This window comes from Aethalodelphis obliquidens, unplaced genomic scaffold, assembly GCF_003676395.1.
Source record: "Aethalodelphis obliquidens isolate GAN/ISIS:26980383/991018 unplaced genomic scaffold, ASM367639v1 scaffold1, whole genome shotgun sequence".
Classification (NCBI taxonomy): Eukaryota; Metazoa; Chordata; class Mammalia; order Artiodactyla; family Delphinidae; genus Aethalodelphis; species Aethalodelphis obliquidens.
In genome coordinates, this window is record NW_020837945.1 from 73,862,872 (window position 1) to 73,881,552 (window position 18,681).

General features: G+C 35.7%; 1 protein-coding gene across 9 annotated transcripts in view; it reads left to right on the forward strand.

Moving 5' to 3' along the window:
• Positions 1-18,681, forward strand: part of ATP13A3 (ATPase 13A3) — an 81,022-nt gene that overhangs the window by 37,554 nt on the left and 24,787 nt on the right. For 7 of the 9 annotated variants that reach the window (XM_027108587.1, XM_027108522.1, XM_027108530.1 and 4 more), the window contains 15 exons: positions 1,342-1,403; positions 4,909-5,059; positions 7,668-7,784; positions 8,394-8,411; positions 8,557-8,710; positions 8,807-8,927; positions 12,506-12,630; positions 14,322-14,497; positions 15,017-15,139; positions 15,218-15,297; positions 16,036-16,078; positions 16,167-16,276; positions 16,585-16,681; positions 16,921-16,962; positions 17,561-17,633. In XM_027108587.1, the coding sequence (XP_026964388.1) occupies positions 1,342-1,403; positions 4,909-5,059; positions 7,668-7,784; positions 8,394-8,411; positions 8,557-8,710; positions 8,807-8,927; positions 12,506-12,630; positions 14,322-14,497; positions 15,017-15,139; positions 15,218-15,297; positions 16,036-16,078; positions 16,167-16,276; positions 16,585-16,681; positions 16,921-16,962; positions 17,561-17,633 (1,492 nt within the window). The remainder of the gene's footprint in view (positions 1-1,341; positions 1,404-4,908; positions 5,060-7,667; positions 7,785-8,393; positions 8,412-8,556; positions 8,711-8,806; positions 8,928-12,505; positions 12,631-14,321; positions 14,498-15,016; positions 15,140-15,217; positions 15,298-16,035; positions 16,079-16,166; positions 16,277-16,584; positions 16,682-16,920; positions 16,963-17,560; positions 17,634-18,681) is intronic. The other 2 variants (XM_027108559.1, XM_027108577.1) reach the window with 1 other exon arrangement.

Sequence of the window (18,681 nt, forward strand, 5' to 3'; positions counted from 1 at the left end):
ATTATGCCTTATAGTAGTAGTAGTAAAATTTATCTGCTCTTTCACCTTTTTAACAGAATAGGCTCTATACAGATATAGTTACTGGAATGTTATTGCTGTAAAGTATATACATTTAGTGTTTGCTCTATGATTTCATTGAATGTGTTACAAAATTATGAAAGACACTGATTATATGATTTTATGTGAAAATGACAAATTTTGTACCTGTGTGAAATATACCTTGCCTCTTACAAAGGGTTCTTCTTTCCTCACCTGAAATTAGTTTTCCTAAAAGTTTAGAGAATTAAACCTTGGTCAGAAAACTTTCCATCTGTCTCTTCTGGGTGACTAACATGATAAGAATTTGATTTTTGTGCATCTTCATTATTAAAGAAAAAAATATGAGATGTATTTTATTAAGAGAAAAAAAAAGTCATATCCCATGACTGTGTTTTATATGAATCTGTTCAGAAAATTTTACTTAAAATTTTGCTTAATCTTTTTTGGAAATGTTTTTAAAATTTTTAAGCAGACACAAAAGTGGAGAAAAAGATGCAAGTATAATAAATCCTCGTTTGCCCATTATCCAACTTAAACAGTTACCAACATTTTGTCAGTCTTATTTCACTATCCCCTCATTTTGAAGGTGGCAGCATCAGATATGTTATTTCATCCATATACTTCGGTATATAGCTCTAGAAGATAATGTTTTAACAGAACTTACCACAGTACCATTATCACTGCTTACTACACTTAACAAAATTAACAGTTCCTTAGTATTACCTAATATCCAATTCATATTCAGGTTGCTCTGCCTTTCTCAAAAATATCTCAAATTTTTACAATTTGTGTTTTCAGCCAGAATCCAAATAAGGATTTCATTAGTTATAATTAATCTGTGACCATTGCTTTTCTTGCCTCTCTTTCCCAATCATCTTATTGAGGAAACCAGGTTATTTATATCCTGAATTTGCCTAATTGCACCTCTTGATGTCATTTAACTTGTTCCTCTTCCCTTTTTTGGCTCCCTATGCCCTAATCTCCCCATCTTGTGTTGGCATCCTTCATCGATTGATAGGTCGATTGGTGCATTGTTCCACCATTTAATACTATAAGTACATAAGTATACTATTCCACACATATCTCCCCCTACCCCGCCCCACCCACAAAGAGGAACCGCACCATAGGGAGTGTTCTGCACACTTTTCCTCACTTTTTGTCCTGCAAGTTACTCTGTTAGTACATGCACAGAGATCTTACTTATCCCCCTCCCCATCTTATAGCTGTATTGTACTCCATTATGTAGTTGCAGCATAGCTTTTCATGATTTTGTAAATGTGTGCTTTTTTTTTTTTTTTTAAGACTGGAACTCTTACTGAAGATGGTTTAGATCTTTGGGGGATTCAACGAGTGGAAAATACACGGTAATTATTAGCTAGACTTGATCATTTATTTTAGTTAATTTTAATAAATATTTTAATATATGAAACATTCAAACATATAGAATGTAATATTATAGCTATGTACCCACCACTAAGATTATACAGTTGACATTTTGCCATATTTGCTTCAGATCTCCTAAAAGATTTAAAACATTACAGATATTGCTAAAGTCTTAACCTATCCCTTTTTCTATCCCTACCACCATTTTGAAGTTGTATTGTTATCTTTGCATGTTTTTATATTTTTACTTCATATATATCTACCCATAAACAAGATCTGTTTATAAATAAATATACACAACTGTTATGTACTGTATGTGTTTTGCTGCTTTTTTGCCTCATAACATTGTTTTCAAGATTCATCCATGTTGATATATATAGATCCAATTTATTAATCTTAACTGTTGTTTAGTATGCTGTTATGTGATTAAACCATAATATTTGTTCTTCAGCTAAGGTACAGTTTAACTTTTTCTCCCTTTTTCCTTCCACTTTCACAGTGTCGCAATTAAAATTCTTAGGCATACAACTTCTGTGAGCATGTGGTTGAGTTTCAGTAAACCAGCTTCTTAAAAGTTTCACTGCTGGGTCATACCGCACATGCATGGCCACAGCTCTAGTAGGTACTGTCTACTTGCTCTCTAAGTGATGGTGCTAACCTACACTCTCTCCCTCAGTGGGTAAGAGACCCTTCTGCTCCATATCCTTGCTAAACTTGCCATTGTCAGACTTCTAATTTTCCCAAATGGATAGATATGAAATGGTATTTCATTGTGGCTTTGTTCAGAGTTTCTTTGGAGTTTAAGCGTATTTTCACATTTTTGGAAGGAGGGTCATTTAGCATTCTCTGTATTGTCAGTTTATATCATAATTTTTTTAATGGTGTTGTTTGTCTTTATCTTATTCACTTGGTAGAAGTCCTTTGTATTTTCTGGGTGATCATCTTTTTCAGTACTATACATTAAAAATATTTCACCAGTCTCTGTTTCATCTTTTTACTTTGTTTTTGCTGTCTTTGATGCTTAAAAGTTTTACTACTATAGCTGTGTCTATGCCACTTTTTATTTTTTCTCTCTCAAAAGTCTGTGGGATTTTGGTTTATACAGTCTGAGAGACTATTGTTTGGTTCATGTCATGTCAGAGCTGTCACATCTTCTTGGTAAATAGCGTGTCACATTGTGACCTTACTTATCCCTAGTGATGCATCATGCCTTAAATTCTGTTTCATCTAATATTTGTATAGTTTTACACCAGCTTGCTCTTGCCTGATGTTTGCCTCCTATATCTTTTTTTCTCTCTCTTTACTTTTCAGTCTTTACGTTCACATTTATTGCCATCGTGTTCACATTTATTGTGATTTCAGATATATTTGAAATTATTTCTACCATCCCTCACCCCAATTCCCAAACACATTTTCTCATATTTCTCTCATTTTCTCAGAATTTATACATCCTAATCTTTTACTACTTGTCCTTAAGTTATTAATATTCATATTTAGAGTCTAAAGTCCATGGGTGTCTTTATTAGTTTCTAAACCCCCAAAATCCATGCACTGTACACTACTTTTACTTTCACCTCCCTTTTTATATGTATTTGTTGCATAATGTTTTATGATTATGATTTTGGTTTTATACAGTCTGCATGCAAGGATTTACCTAGGTTTACGGATACCTTTGCTAACCGTTGCTTCATGTATCCCATTCCTCTGGATTAAATTGCCATCTTCTGTAACCACATTCATTAGTAGTTCTTTGTTTCGTTCTCTCTCGTGAATGATGGTGTAACTGTATAGATTCCTAGGTTGACAGCTGTGTTCCCTCAGCACCTTGGAGGTGTTATTCCATTTCTCCTAACTTCTTCTGTTATTGCTACTGAGAAGTCTTAGTCTTCTTTAGTAATTTTTTTTCTACTTTATTTAAAAAAGTACTTCTTTATGCTTGATTTCTGCAGTTTTACCATGATCTTTTTCTTTGTGCGGTACTCATTTTGCTTCTAGATTCCAGATTCATGCTTTTCCTAAATTCTGGAAAATTTGCAGCCTTTTTCTGTTCCATTATGGCTTTTCCCCCATTCTTTGTTTTCTCTCCATCTGGGAATCCTAACCATACCCTGGACAAGAAATTTCATTTGGTTCTTTCCAAATCTGCCTCTCCCCTTTTCCCCGCCATGGTGTCTTGTTCTTTTTCTAAGTCTGTAATTTTAAAATGCCTTCTTTGCATTCTTTCAGATTGCCATTCTATTATCTCAAGTTTATGGGATTCTAATTCGGTCTTTGTTTTGTCTGTTGAGTCGTGAGAATTGTTTCCTGGTTCATTTTTAAATTATGGACTCATCCTTAGCAGGATTTTTCTGTGAGTCTCCTTTGTGGCTGTGTTGTGGGAGCTCCTCTCTAGAGAGTTTAGACTTTGGCCAAAAGTAGTGTCAGTGGTGCCAGACAAGCTGTAATGTTACTTTCATAACTTGGGGATTTCTAGGCCAGGCAGTAACATACATTCAAGCCCAAATGCCATCCTGAGTAGCGTAATGGTTTAGAGTTTACGTACTGACACCAGACCTCTTGTGTTTGAATCCTTGCTTTGCCACTTATATGCTGTGACTTGGCAAGTCACTTAAGCACTCTGCTTCGGTTTTCTCATCTGTAAAATGGGGATAATAAAACACCTTCCTGTGGTATAAGGATGAGAGGAGTCAAATAAATTTAAAGTTCTCGGAACAGTGCCTAACGCATAGTAAATATGTTATATAGATATTAACTGTTTTCTTGAATTTTGGGTGGGGGAAAAGAGGTAAGCTTATTCTTAGTTATGCCTTTGTCTGTGGGTAAATTTTTTCTAGTATACTCTTTTTCCAAGGGTGTAGCTCTTCCAGAGCACTGGCTGTCTTAGGTGAGAGGGATATTCTCCGTTCCAACTCCCCACTTTGTATGTGGCCACAACTTTGTCTCCTGTTCCCCGTGTGGTTATTAAAACCCAAGGCCTTAAGGGTACTGAGATGGCTCTCCTCCCTCTTCCTTTTCCCCCAGACAGTCACAGCATCTGTTTAAGGTCACACCCCTCTGGTTTTCCTTTCACTGTTCCTGGCACTTGAAATTTTCCTTTTCTTTCTTATGAGCCCAGTTTTGCATTTGAAAGGTAATGGCGTTACACATTCATTTTATGTTTTTACAAGAGAGTTTTTATGTGTTCTAATTTGCCATGTGTCCATAGGCAGGAGTTTTAATTATTGTTTAGTATGTAGCATTTTCTATACTGTTAATGTCTGGTCTAGTTATTCAGAATCTAAGGTAATAGTGTATTTTAGTCATGTATAATAATTTTCATGGAAGAAAATGTTTTTGAATGTCAAAATCTATAGTGAAAATTAATACATGCATAAATGCAAACATTTTATTTCTACTTTTTAAAATAATAAAACCTGAAAAGTCCTGTTAGACTATTGTCTTCAGTCTTGGGATTTATGAATCTAATTCAGTGAATTTTCTATATAGTTTTCTTTTGCCAGAAGAAAAGGTTTGCAATGAGATGTTGGTAAAGTCTCAGTTTGTCGCTTGTATGGCTACTTGTCATTCACTTACAAAAATTGAAGGAGTGCTTTCTGGCGATCCACTTGATTTGAAGATGTTTGAAGCCATTGGATGGGTAAGTTCAGTGTTTTAAAGTACAATTAATTAACTTTAGGAAAATAGTAAAAATTAACTTGCAAAGAATTGTTTCTTCACATTGTTTTGACAGTGGTCTGTCTTGTACCATAAAAGGAACTATGTAATTTCTTTTTTTTAATTAATTAATTTATTTTTAAAAATTTGTTTATTTTGGCTGCATTGGGTCTTTGTTGCTGCGCATGGGCTTTCTCCAGCTGCGGCGAGCGGGGGCCACTCTTCATTGCGGTGTGCGGGCTTCTCATTGCGGCAGCTTCTCTTGTTGCAGAGCACAGGCTCCAGGCACGTGGGCTTCAGTAGTTGTGGCTCGCGGGCTCCACAGCGCAGGCTCAGTAGTTGTGGCTCACAGGCTTAGTTGCTCCATGGCATGTGGGATCTTCCCGGACCAGGGATAGAACCCGTGTCCCCTGCATTGGCAGGCAGATTCCCATCCACTGCGCCACCAGGGAAGCCCTGTAATTTCTAAAGTTACATCGCTGGAGAGATATTTATAATTGTCTAAAAAGTCTGTTTTAGTAAAATTGACTCATTCAAACGACCTTTAATAGAGGATGACCTGCTCAGGGCCCCGCTTCATGTTTACAAGAGAAAGCAGGTATCAGTATCTTGAGGCAGTAGGTCTAAGTCAGTAAGAAGATCTCAGTGACACAGTTCGTTGGGCATAGGGCAGAAGTATAGAGTGGGCATGTGTCTTCAGTGCTCTTTTGTCCCCATCCATGTACTACTTCCTGTGTCCTTACTCTCACACACGCACACACGCCTGCGCAGAGGTTTCTGTCTGTTCACTTCTTTCTGTTTGTTCTGTCCTTGATTATTTTAATTTCTCAGTGCTCGCTTGTGTTCTCTGGTTTGTTTTCTCTGTTCTTCTTTTATAGATGTAATAATAGTTTGTTTTTAAAGTTCCTTTCTTGCTTCTGAATTTTTAATTTTCTCTGGGTCAGGTTTTCTTCCCCCGCTTCCTATATTAATCTTCTCCTTTATGCTTTTAGAAAAAATTGAGGTGTCATTGACATCTCCTTCATGCTTTTGGTTTTCATTATGCATCTTGATGGTACTTTTATATTTAAGAATGAGGGTCTGATTTGATAGTTCTGGGTAGCTGCAACAAGGTTTTCATCCTTGTTCATATGTATGTTGGTCTGTTTGCCTGAGAAGTGTCTTCCCTGAATGGGAAGGCTGACTGGGGGAGCCTGTTGTGTACTGAGGGTGGGGCCCCTTCAGCAGGCATTCTTCAGTTTCAGGGGAGCAGAAGTAGTCTTTAGGTTGCTTTCCCCGCCCACTCCCCCAATGCTTGCACATGCAGTACTCTGGAATGCTGCCCCTCATATTAGCAGCCCTTCCTCCTCTCAGGTAGGTAGTTCGTATCTGTAGAGCATGACTCCTGGGTTTTTTGGGGTTTTTTTTTGTTTCTTTTTGCTTTGCTCAGCTATTCTGGCTGATAGGAAATGTTCCCACCTCTCCTGTATGTCCTTTTGTGTTTATTCTGGGCTACTGTTTCCTTCATTGCTGTATCCATCAATATGTTTCAGTCTCCTTGCTTTGCTTTCTGTTTACTTTTACAGGGTTGTTTCTTTTTGTGTGTTTTGTTAGTATTTTGAAAGGGAGGGAGATGAGTGAAGAAGTACTCTGCCACTTTCTGAAAGCCCACAGTAAATACTCATTAAATTTAATTCCTTAAAGGAGACCCACTTCATTTATAAGGAGTAGAACAAAGTACAGCTGATTCATCTCTGATATTCTCTAAAGCCGTTCTCCAACTGCATAGATTTTCAGTAGATTTTTTGTTCTGTATGTGAATCTTTCAAAAAGTGGGTTTAAATAAGTAAGTTTGTATAATAGCATGCTTTTTTGACTCTGAGATGCTTTGATGCTTGATCTTACCACAGAGTATCTATGGAATGTTTTTACATAACTGGGCACTACTATTATTTTATGTGATTAATACCATGTAAGGTGTTAAAATGTTTCTTAAGAACTGTGTAAATTGGACACAGCTCTCTTCCCCTTCATTTTCCCGTTGATGATTCCTTCACTTATAGAGCCAAATTAGTTGTATTGTCATGTGCGTGTATTTAATACAAGTTTTTGATAGAATTTTTCACCAGAAATATTTTAAAATTAAATTTCAAGGAGTTAGGATAGTAGTACTTTAATTAGACATATTCAAGGTGGGGAAACTAAATTCACATCTTTGTTCCTCAGAGTGCTCTTGACCCAGTGGTTCTGCTAACCGTATCTGAGTTCCACATATTTTTGAATCCTCTTCTGTTGGCAGAAAGGAATCCCTGGATGATAGACTGACAATTTTTGGAACTGCAAGGACCTTCTTTATCTTGCAGAAGTAGTCTTTAAACTCAACTGGTTGTAGGAGCAAAATTAGAGAAGTTTTTCTCTATTTCTTTACTAATCTCTGTCTCCCCTCTGCCATGAGTTGCTAGGACTTTAACTAACTAGCTTTGTTTATATATTGTTTTACTTTTTTTTTTTTAACTTAACTGAAGATAGCCGTAATGTTTCATTTTAAAATGGAACCAGTGAATTGAATTTATGAATTTCATGGATCAATACTTTGAATATTTTCCTTTCAGATTCTGGAAGAAGCAACTGAAGAGGAAACAGCACTTCATAATCGAATTATGCCCACTGTGGTTCGTCCCCCAAAACAGCTGCTTCCTGAATCTACACCTGCAGGAAACCAAGAAATGGTGCAGAATTGTTTTAAGCTAGATAATACTGTTGGTGCTCACATTTTGTCCTCATTTTAAAATATTGCTGGAAGATGAAGTCACATGTCCTTTTTCTAACTCTAATAGAGATATGAATATGTTTACTGCATTTATCAGAAACTACACCTGGTGTGTTGCAGGCCTTCTGTGTAAAACATTGAGATTCAATTCTCAGTACTATTACTTTTTTCCTATATACTGAGTGGCTTAGTGCCTTGTGATTTAGATGCATGGTGGTTAAGACTTTTAAATTGCATCTGTATTCCTGGGACTTAATAAAAATAATATGTGAAAGGCTTTATTTTTAGGGTAATTTTTAAATATGTTCCTATTAGTTTATGTTAGAACTTAATATTTTAATATTTCTAGGATAGCAGAATGTTTTAAAATACTCAAGAATATACTTTTTTAAGAAATGGGAGGTGGTAAAGAAGCAATCTTAAAACCTGACTTTGAAATACTCCGAATTCCTTACTGTTTTCCAAATAATGTTTTGTGGATGTGTAGTTAAAATTTTTTTAGCTTGAGTGTGTTAATGGACTTAATTTATACTATTACTTTATTCTTTTCGTCTTGTTTTATTTTTAGGAGCTGTTTGAACTTCCAGTAAGTGAAGAATGTTTACTTGTTACCTAAGTATATCTTTTAAAAAAATTTTTTTTTAAAATTGAGGTATAGTAGATATACTTGTGTATCTGTTTTGATTCTTAAAAAATAATAAATGGTTTGTGCATCTTTTGAAATTACATAGGCTATTTATGAGATAGGAATTGTTCGCCAGTTCCCATTTTCTTCTGCTTTGCAACGTATGAGTGTGGTTGCGAGGGTGCTAGGGGACAGGAAGATGGACGCCTACGTGAAAGGGGCACCGGAGGTCATTGCCAGTCTTTGTAAACCTGAAACAGGTAAGGAAGCAGCTAGGCTTTGAGTGAGATTCTGTTATTTGTGTAAGCTTGTAGTCACAATCCTACTAATGACCTTTATTTTCTCCTTCTTAAAAGTTCCTGTTGATTTTGAAAAAGTTTTAGAAAATTACACCAAACAGGGCTTCCGTGTGATTGCTCTTGCACACAGAAAATTGGAGTCAAAACTGACATGGCATAAAGTGCAGAATATTAGCAGGTAAGGTTGGTGAATGGTTTTTCTACAGCTTTTCCAATAAAGCATCACTTATGTTTATAAAAGTCTTGTACAATAATTTATATTCAATTACTATTTATTTATTAAATATTTATTGGATATATGCAAATATGTAACAGTTCAATGTTTGTTTTAGGCAGTTGAGATAAAAGTACAACTCTCTGGAACTACTTTTATTTTTTTAAAGCTACCTTACCTTTAAAATATTTATTTATTTATTTTTTGGCCGTGTTGGGTCTTCGTTGCTGCGCGCGGGCTTTCTCTAGTCGTGGCGAACGGGGGCTACTCTTCGTTGTGGTGTGCAGGCTTCTCATCATGGTGGCTTCTCTTGTTGGGGAGCACAGGCTCTAGGCACACGGGCTCAGTAGTTGTGGCTTGCGGGCTCTAGAGCGCAGGCTCAGTAGTTGTGAGAACGGGCTTTGTTACTCTGTGGCATGTGGGATCTTCCCAGACCAGGGCTTGAACCTGTGTCTCCTGCATTGGCAGGCGGGTTCTTAACCACTGCGCTACCAGGGAAGTCCCTCTGGAACTACTTTTAGTTTATTTGTTAGATATTTATTGAGTGCCTGCTATGTGTCAGGCATGTTTTAGGAACATAATTATGTTTTTGGTAAACATAATTCTACAGAAGTTTATTTTTCCCCAGTGATCTACAGTTACTCCTTGGTATTTGTAGGGGATTGGCTCCAGGACCTGCCTCACGGATTCAACTGTGAATTTTGTAGTACTGTAGTATTTATTGAAAAAAATCTGTGTGTAAGTGGACCCACACAGTTCAAACTTGTGTTGTTCAAGGGTCACCTGTACTTGCCTTTGCCCAGTAGCTGAAACCAAGTATCATGAGTCACAATAACCACACCCTCCCACCCTCACCCGCAAAGGTCAGATGGCCATTACCAGTGTCACGTTTACTTCCAGTTATAGCTGTGGGTTTCACATTCAAGGATTGTCACTTTTACTATAACTGATAACAGACCGACCTTTTGAAGATAACACTTTTGTTTAGGAATATTTCACGGGGTACCTAGCATTTTGTAAGCAGAAAGAAATATTTATTGGCTATCCTGCTAATTCTGCCTATCAAACAGACTTTTCTTCTCACATCCCTGCCCTGCTGCCATTGTCTCTAATTCAGGGACTCAGCTCTTTAGTCCAGTCTTTCCTATATCTAATCTGTGTACCACACTATATCTACAGAGAGCTCTTTAACATTCAAATCTAATACTAGTCTTCTACCTGGAATTCTTATAAATAGCTCCCCATCATCTACTGGCGGAGTTCACAAGCAAGCATATGAATCAGGAAATAAACAACAGAATACATACTTAGTTAAAAAAAAAAAGTAAATGATTCAAACAGCTAATTATCAGAAAAAGACATGCCACTGAACACATGAAAGTGATAAGACACTTCAGTCTTGGGGAACTACAGAATTAAACCACAGCAAGACATGACTTCTTTCTTAAGGTTTACAGAATTGAAAAGATTGATGATATCAAGTGTTAGAGAAGGCTTGAGAAAATTTTAACAACATACTGCTACTGCACTATTGTAAATAACATGCATAGTACCGATCAAAATCTCAACTTGCTTATACAATTTGACCCAGCAAGTGCAGTTCTAGGAATCCAGCCTAAAGAAATATTTCTATGTGAGCATAAGGTTCAAATTTAAATAGTATAAATAACATGATATGATAGTGGTTAAATCCTGAAGTATTAATACTTCTGTTAATTATTCTAAGCGCATTATGTGAAAAGGGTAGGACAGTGTTTATAGTACAATCCTGTTTTTCTGGATGAGGACTAAAGGAGTGGAGTGGATAGCCAAATAATAACTAAAAGTAAAAACAACTTTAGGAATTCTACCTATTAAAACAGAATACTGGGGGAATTTGGTCTAAGCAGGGACGTTTAAAAAAAAAAAAAAAAGACAGCGGCAACCAAATGATCTGATGCATGCATACGTGTGATTGGGAGCCACACGTGTAAAATATCATACCCTAATTCCTACGAAGGGAACATGAAGGGTTGTCTTTCTCTACGGTTTTGCCTTTTACCACCTCTCCTCCCCCACCTTAAAGACTGAGAACTGAGTTGCCTATGGTTCTTGAGCCTGTCTTTCAGGCATCCTTCTGTGCCTTGGACAGGCTGTTCCGTCTGTGCAGAATACCCTACCCTCCCTATCAACCCTTCTCTCTCTCTACTCCCCTTCCTCATCTTTCAACCAGGATCTTCTCTGTGTTTCCATTCTACCTGTAGGAACAGGTTTTGGCATTTCTCTTACAGCTTGAACCTGTATATCTTGAATTGAATATTGTACTGTTCATTAACTAGAGGGCAAGATTTCCATGACCTGTACCATTCCTAGGAGAGTTAGGAAACCAGCTGCAGCCAGAAACTAGAACCTCAGAGGAAAATGGTTACAGAGCTTTGACCCAGTAGTTTCACATCGGTACAGCTTTGTGCTTTGAATTGCATTTTCAGGCTTCAAGGCTTATTTCTCCTGTTACCACCAGCAGGATAATTCATATTAAGTTTTCTAACTATTCTTTTAATATCTTTACCACTCATTGTGTAATTATATAATTTCAAAGATGTTTAGATTTTGTCGCTGTTTACTTAAGCACCCTTATTTTGAATTTTGTGTAGAAAAACCATTTGGTTATTGCAAGTCTGAAATTTTGGCCCCTATCTTCAAACCCCATTTTCACTATTGAAAAGAATATTTCTGTGATATAATTTTGATAGCTTTAGATTTTTTAAGAATGCAGCTGTCACTGAACAGACTTCATCTCCATTGTAGTGCTGAAGCACATATTATTTTTGCATAATCCCTTTGCTTGCATGTCTGTTTCCCCACAAAAGGGTCTTGAGAGTAGAGATCATGCCTTTTCATCTTTGACCTCCCAGTGATGAGTGTACTACTTGGTGCACAGTAGATGATCAACTATTTGAAGAAATAGCATCTTGATAACTATTGAATATTAATATTCTAAAAGACCCATCTCTGGATCCTGAGTAGATCTCATTGTTGGACTACTAATAGTTTTTGTATCACGCTTCCAGCATCAAGAATTTGATCAAGAGTTTTATAAAATTCCTCAAAGACTTGATAATGAATCCAGTATAACTATTGAATGTGCCTGTGTACAGTTTTTCCTTTTCTCTTAACATTTAAATTAGAGTATATTCGATGGGGAACGGTAAAAAATAGATATATTTTATGGTCATTCATTTTGTAGGTAGGATACAAGATGAATATTCCTTAGTACTAGAAGTATTTAGTGTCTTAGACAAAGGTATACATTTCCTAAGGATCTTTATATGCCCATGTTTCAAGGGTAAAATTTAATTTCAAAATGTATTTCTTGGGAATTGTTTTTTCAGATTTAAGTTCATTGAGATTGAACTCATAAACTTATACATTTATGGTTTATTCAGCATATAAAATGTTTTAATTTATAATTTTTGGCTATTTTAAATTGCCTTATCAACATAAAATGAACAAATACTTGTTCTCTTGACTAAATCATTATGTTAAAATTGCTTTTTCTGCAGAGATGCCATTGAGAACAACATGGATTTTATGGGATTAATTATAATGCAGAACAAATTAAAGCGAGAAACCCCTGCAGTACTTGAAGATTTGCATAAAGCCAACATTCGCACTGTCATGGTCACAGGTTAGACTTTATAAAAGGACACAGAAAAAAATCGAGTATGACTCTTAGAGTTCAGGTTATCTAATATTGAGGAATGATGAGTTAGTTATAAAAGCATACTTATTACTGTTGATATATAGCTCCATCTAATACCACACTATTATCCTATAACTCAGGTAATTAAATTTATTATATAGTTGCTCCATCTTACATTGCCCTATTTCAGCTCTGAATACTTTTCCAAGATAGAGGACAACTTTACAATACACTTTGGAGGTCTAGCAAATCTGTATATAATAAGTATAATACAGTAGTGAAAGGCACACTGTAAATATTTAACTGCTCTTTTTTGTTATCTCTCTTTAATCATATATTTCTTATAGCAGTTGTTCTACTCTGCCTTGTGTTAGTTATTTGTAGATTTGTTTTCTCTATTAGAATATAAGATTCTTGAGGGTTAAGAATATGATTTACTTATTTTGAGACTGTCTGTAATTTTTAGAACTGTGCCACATACATGGAAAATGATTAATAGATATTTGTTATAATTATATTTTTATATATAAGATAGTACATTTATCATTGTTTGTGTGTAACAGTGAAAAGAGCCATTTTTTGGTTTCTTTCTTGACTGCTACATCTAAATGATTCTCCTGGTGTTTATCATACTGTTATGATCAACAGTTTATCATACTGTGGATAATATTAGATAATTCCTTTCTTAGTCATATGAAATTGTGGCAGCTCTTAAAGTGTTTTTTTCTTAGCAAATAATCACATTTAAGATATTCACTTTATGGCATTTACGTGTACAGTAAGACATATGGAAAAAGCTTGTGTACATTTTTATGTTTTAGACTCTGAGATCCATCTAATACCATACTTATTACCAGATAGCTCAAGTAACCAAGTTTATTAGCATCCCAGCAGTTCTTGGTTCTCATGATCCTGCTTCAGAGCACTTTGTCTGTATCACTGGCCCTTGTTTTCCTGCCCCGGACAGAATATGGCATTGTGTCTCAAGGATCTGTCAGGTCATAGGAAGACACGCTTGGAAATAGTGTGTGGGAATTGAAGGAAGAGACAATCGTGCCCTTCCATTCTGGTAGCAGTGGGCTCCCCAGACCTTTGCCTGCTTCTCCTGTACATCTGCATTTTCCTCTCTTGATCTTGTCTTTACAGTGTCTTTAGTTCTTTCCTTTCGTGACTGAGAAGTTGTCTATCTTGCTTCTCTTTATATCTTATAAAGATTGTATTCTTGTTACTTTGCTTATCTTTTTGTTTTGTGTAATCTTACTTTTGTAACTCAGTTTTTTCTGTGATGCTACTCTCATATTCTTGAACAGATTACCAGTCACTCCCAGGTTATTTCAACAATATTTATTGAGCACTGTGCCAGGCGTTGAATGGGTACCACTAGTCCATGACTCAGAAAGATTGAGACTGTATTTGTCTTTAAAAATTGTGGGTGAGAATGTTCTGAATATTTAGTATCTATGTGCTTTTGAATTATTTGAGGCTTCTTTTGATATATATATATATATATCCTGATTTTATTATTTTTAAACTCCAAGAGTAAGGACCATACATTGACTTCATTTTGCCCAGCCCAGTAATGGGGACTGTAGTAGATTCTCAGTAAGATTCTTGTTGTTTAATGCATTCATGTTTCTGTTGTAATGTTAATGTATTTTCAATATTTTGAAAATTAGGTGACAACATGTTGACTGCTGTCTCTGTGGCCAGAGACTGTGGAATGATACTACCTCAGGATAAAGTTATTATTGCTGAAGCATTACCTCCAAAGGATGGGAAAGTTGCCAAGATAAATTGGCATTATGCAGACACCCTAACACAGAGTAGTGATTCATCAGCAATTGACTCAGAGGTAATATCAAGTAGAATTTTCTTTTACAAAACTTGCTTGTTTTAATTTATTCTGAAAAAATGTGCATTAAAAACACAACAAAAACTCAACAAAAACAGAAGCCTGGGCCGTCTCCTCAGAGACTGATTCATTAGGACTGGGGCAGATGTAGGTCTCTCAGTGTTTAAATTTTGATATTTAGCCAAAGTTGAGAAGCACAGTTTTAAAGTATGAGAATCCCAGATACTTATCCTATTTTAAAAGTAGTGGTGAATGATGCAAGTGATCCATAATGTTTAGCTCATGGATCATTTCAAACCGAAGCTGATATTTAGCCTTCCTTAAGTTTTATTTTTTAAATAAACAATATAGACAGATTACCTTAAAACTGAATTTTCTTTTACTTTCAATAAATGTTAAACATTCAGTTGTCTTGTGTAAAACATCAAATGAAAGAATTTAGTTTTGGATCAAATATATTTAAAATAGGATTGTGTTACTTGGTTTGGCTAAATATTGTTCTGAATGTCTTATACACAGGCTATTCCAGTTAAATTGGTCCATGATAACTTAGAGGATCTTCAGGTGACTCGTTATCACTTTGCAATGAATGGAAAATCATTTTCGGTGATACTGGAACATTTTCAAGACCTTGTTCCTAAGGTTAGTGATTTGGGTTATGTATGTGTTCATACAAATACACTGTGAACAGTATTTTAAAGAAATTTATATCTTTTCCAGTTGATGCTACATGGCACTGTGTTTGCTCGTATGGCACCCGATCAGAAGACACAGTTAGTAGAAGCATTGCAAAATGTAGAGTAAGTATTGGTGGATTTTGTTTTTGTTTTGGTTTTTTTGGGGGCCCTGCTGCGAGGCATGCAGGATCTCAGTTCCCTGACCAGGGATCGAACCCGTGCCCCCTGCAGTGGAAGCACAGTGTCCTAACCACTGGATCGCCAGGGAATTCCCTGTTTTTTTTGAATTGTAGTTTTGTTTTCAAAACAAGAAAAGTAACTAATATTTCATGTATATAAACTTGTCACCTGTAAGATAGGTAAGTGCCTCTTTAAAAGAGGCTCATCTGCTTATTTATTTAGGTAAAGTACAATATCCACCATTCCTTTTCTAGGTGATATCCATGAGGATATCCTTCACTCTTGAATGATAGAAGTGATGTTATACTTTTAGTAACTAATTATGTTTCAAGTTTTTAAGGGAGAAATCTTTACTGATAGCCTTAAAAGTAAGCGTACTAAAGACTAGGCAGGCCCAATCTTTGCTCTAAACATTAGGAAACTGAGATGCCAAAATGATAAACTAATGGTTGCCCATCTTGTGACAGTACTGGAGCAGTGACCCAGGTCATTTGACTTGCAGGCTGGTGCTGTTCGCAAAGCAGCATGCCTGTGGTCGTTGTAATGAAAAAATTCATTAGTCCCACTGGGGGAATCGGGGTCTGTCAGCTCTTCAAAATACTGTGTTGGAGGAAATCTTAAGTTAAAAGTTGTATGTTTTTAGAAATTAATCAAAATCTTAACATAATTTTTGTTTCTTAGTTACTTTGTTGGGATGTGCGGTGATGGGGCAAATGATTGTGGTGTAAGTATAGATTTTGTGATTTGTAGTTCTTTCTGTGGCCTAAATCACATGCACAAAACGCAAGTAATTTTATTCTTCAAACCATTAGGCTCTGAAGAGGGCACATGGAGGCATTTCCTTATCAGAGCTCGAGGCTTCGGTGGCATCTCCCTTTACCTCCAAAACTCCTAGTATTTCCTGTGTGCCAAACCTTATCAGGTAGTATACATTGAAAAACTTCCCATTATCTTTTTGTAGCTTGCTCTAAGAATATAGAAAAAAAAAAGTCATAGAAAGTAATTTGAATTTGTTTTAATGGTATGTTAGTGTATTTGATCTATAACTCTTTAGCAACAGATTGATTGCTACTGCTCATTTCTTCCAGTTCTGCTTTGGCTAAGTTCTTTTGGTAGAAAAGTGCTTTGTTGTAACGGTTGAATGTTGATGTTCATCTGTCAAGATATAATTGTGGTTTGGAGGAGGCATTTAGAAAACTTCTGTTCACATGCCAACATTTGTTTTCACAGGGAAGGCCGTGCTGCTTTAATGACTTCCTTCTGTGTGTTTAAATTTATGGCTTTGTACAGCATTATACAGTACTTCAGTGTTACTCTACTGTATTCTGTGAGTACTGACATTGCTAACAGAGATGGTATTTAAATTAAGATATTGAGCATATATATTTCAGTTTGAATGCATCCATTAATTGTGGAACTTAAATAACTAGCATCTGTAAATATTCCTTTAGTTTACTATATTTTGAGTAGCAAATTGAAAATCTCATTAATCTGGAATAGCATTTTCCTTAACTGTGGATTCGGCCTTGTGAATGAAAGATGATTGTATTCTTTTTTTGCCTTTAGTGCAGATTGGACATCTTTTTAAGAACTCTTCAAAATGTCAAGGTGTGACATACTTTAGAATTGCAGTTAACTTTGCTATCCATTTATAAGGAAAGGCCAGAATGAGAAAAGATGTTTCAGCTGTAGTTTTAGGACTTGTATAAACAAGTGATATCCCTAGGTACTCCATAGGTTTTGTAGTTGAAGTGATCTCACTTTAGATTTTTCTCTAAATGAACATTGGTGAGATCCCAAGGAGTCTTTGTGAAACTATCCCCTTTTACCATTTGTGGAAAGTATCAGGCGGGGTGGTGTTAGATATTAAGGAAGCTTCAGGATACTAATTTTCAAGAATGTCTAAATTTTGTGAGTAGAAGTTTGTGTTTTCTTTTTGCCAAAAAACTTTTAAAGTTTTTATTGAATGAATTTTTTGGAGCTACTTTTTATACTAATATATTAAATTGAATTTTGCAAATATGTTATATTTCACTAATTTAAAGGCAAATCTGTTCAATTTTTAAGCATGTCCAAGTGTCATTTTGAAGTTGTCATTTAAAACCAGGGAGGAAAAATCTAATAAAACCAGGGGGAAATGGTATAAAAGTGGTGCTATAAAAATAGTTCCTGAACACTAACTATTTTAAAAAAATCCCTTCTCTAGATCTTAAGTAACCTAGGAGACTTCCAGTTTCTCTTCATTGATCTGGCAATCATTTTGGTAGTGGTATTTACAAGTGAGTATTTTGCTTTGTTATTGTTTTTAAAGCATATGAAATTCTGATGTGGCTTATTAAACTTTGGTAAATTTACATGAACAGTTGTAACACAGTGCATATCTCTCCATTTTCCCTGTAAGTATGTTCTTTTATTAGTGGTTATTTATATTTTGCCCCGTTTGTTTTATTCTTTCTCCATTTTTTTCTGAAATATTTGAGAATATGTTTATGTTATCATGACCCTTTGCCTCTGAATGTTTTAGTATATATTGCCCTAAACAAAGTCATTTTCTTATACAGCTAAACACAGTTATAATGATCAAGAAATTTAACACTGATAGAATTTTACCTAATCCATACCCATATTCAGGTTTTGTTATGTGTTCCGGTAAGGTCCCTTATACCTATTTCGCCCCCCTAGTCCAGGATCTAGTCTAGGCTCATAAATTTCATTTAGTTATCATATCTCTTTCGTCATCTTTAATCCAGAATAGTATGTCAGCCTTTTGTGGGGGGAGCTTCTTGACGTTGACATTTATGAAAGAAGATAATCCAGTTACCCGAGTTTGTCTGATGTATTCTCATTAGACTCAGGCTATGCATTCTTGGCAGGAATACCAAAGAAGTGATGCTGTGTCCTCCTGAGTACATCATATAAGGAGACAAGATGTTGATTTGTTTCAGTATTGGTGATGTTAACATCAAAATAAATAATAATGGTAATGAGATATGATCTATTTAATCAAATGAAAATTCATAAGTCCATAGTGGAAATAAATAAGTGATTGGGAGAGAAGGGAAAGCTCTTCCTTACAGTAAAATGCTAACTAATAATACAGAAGGAATGATTGGCTTATACTATGGAAAGACCCTTGTCTTACTGACATCTTAGGCCGGCTGCGTCTTCACTGTGGGGGACTATTGTGTGTGTCATAGGATGCTTACCAGTATCTCTGGCCTCTACCCACTGGATGCCAGTAACACTCCCCCATTTGTGACACCCAGAAATATCTCCAGACATTCCCATATGTTCTCTGGGGGCCAAAATCACTTTGGTTGAGAACCA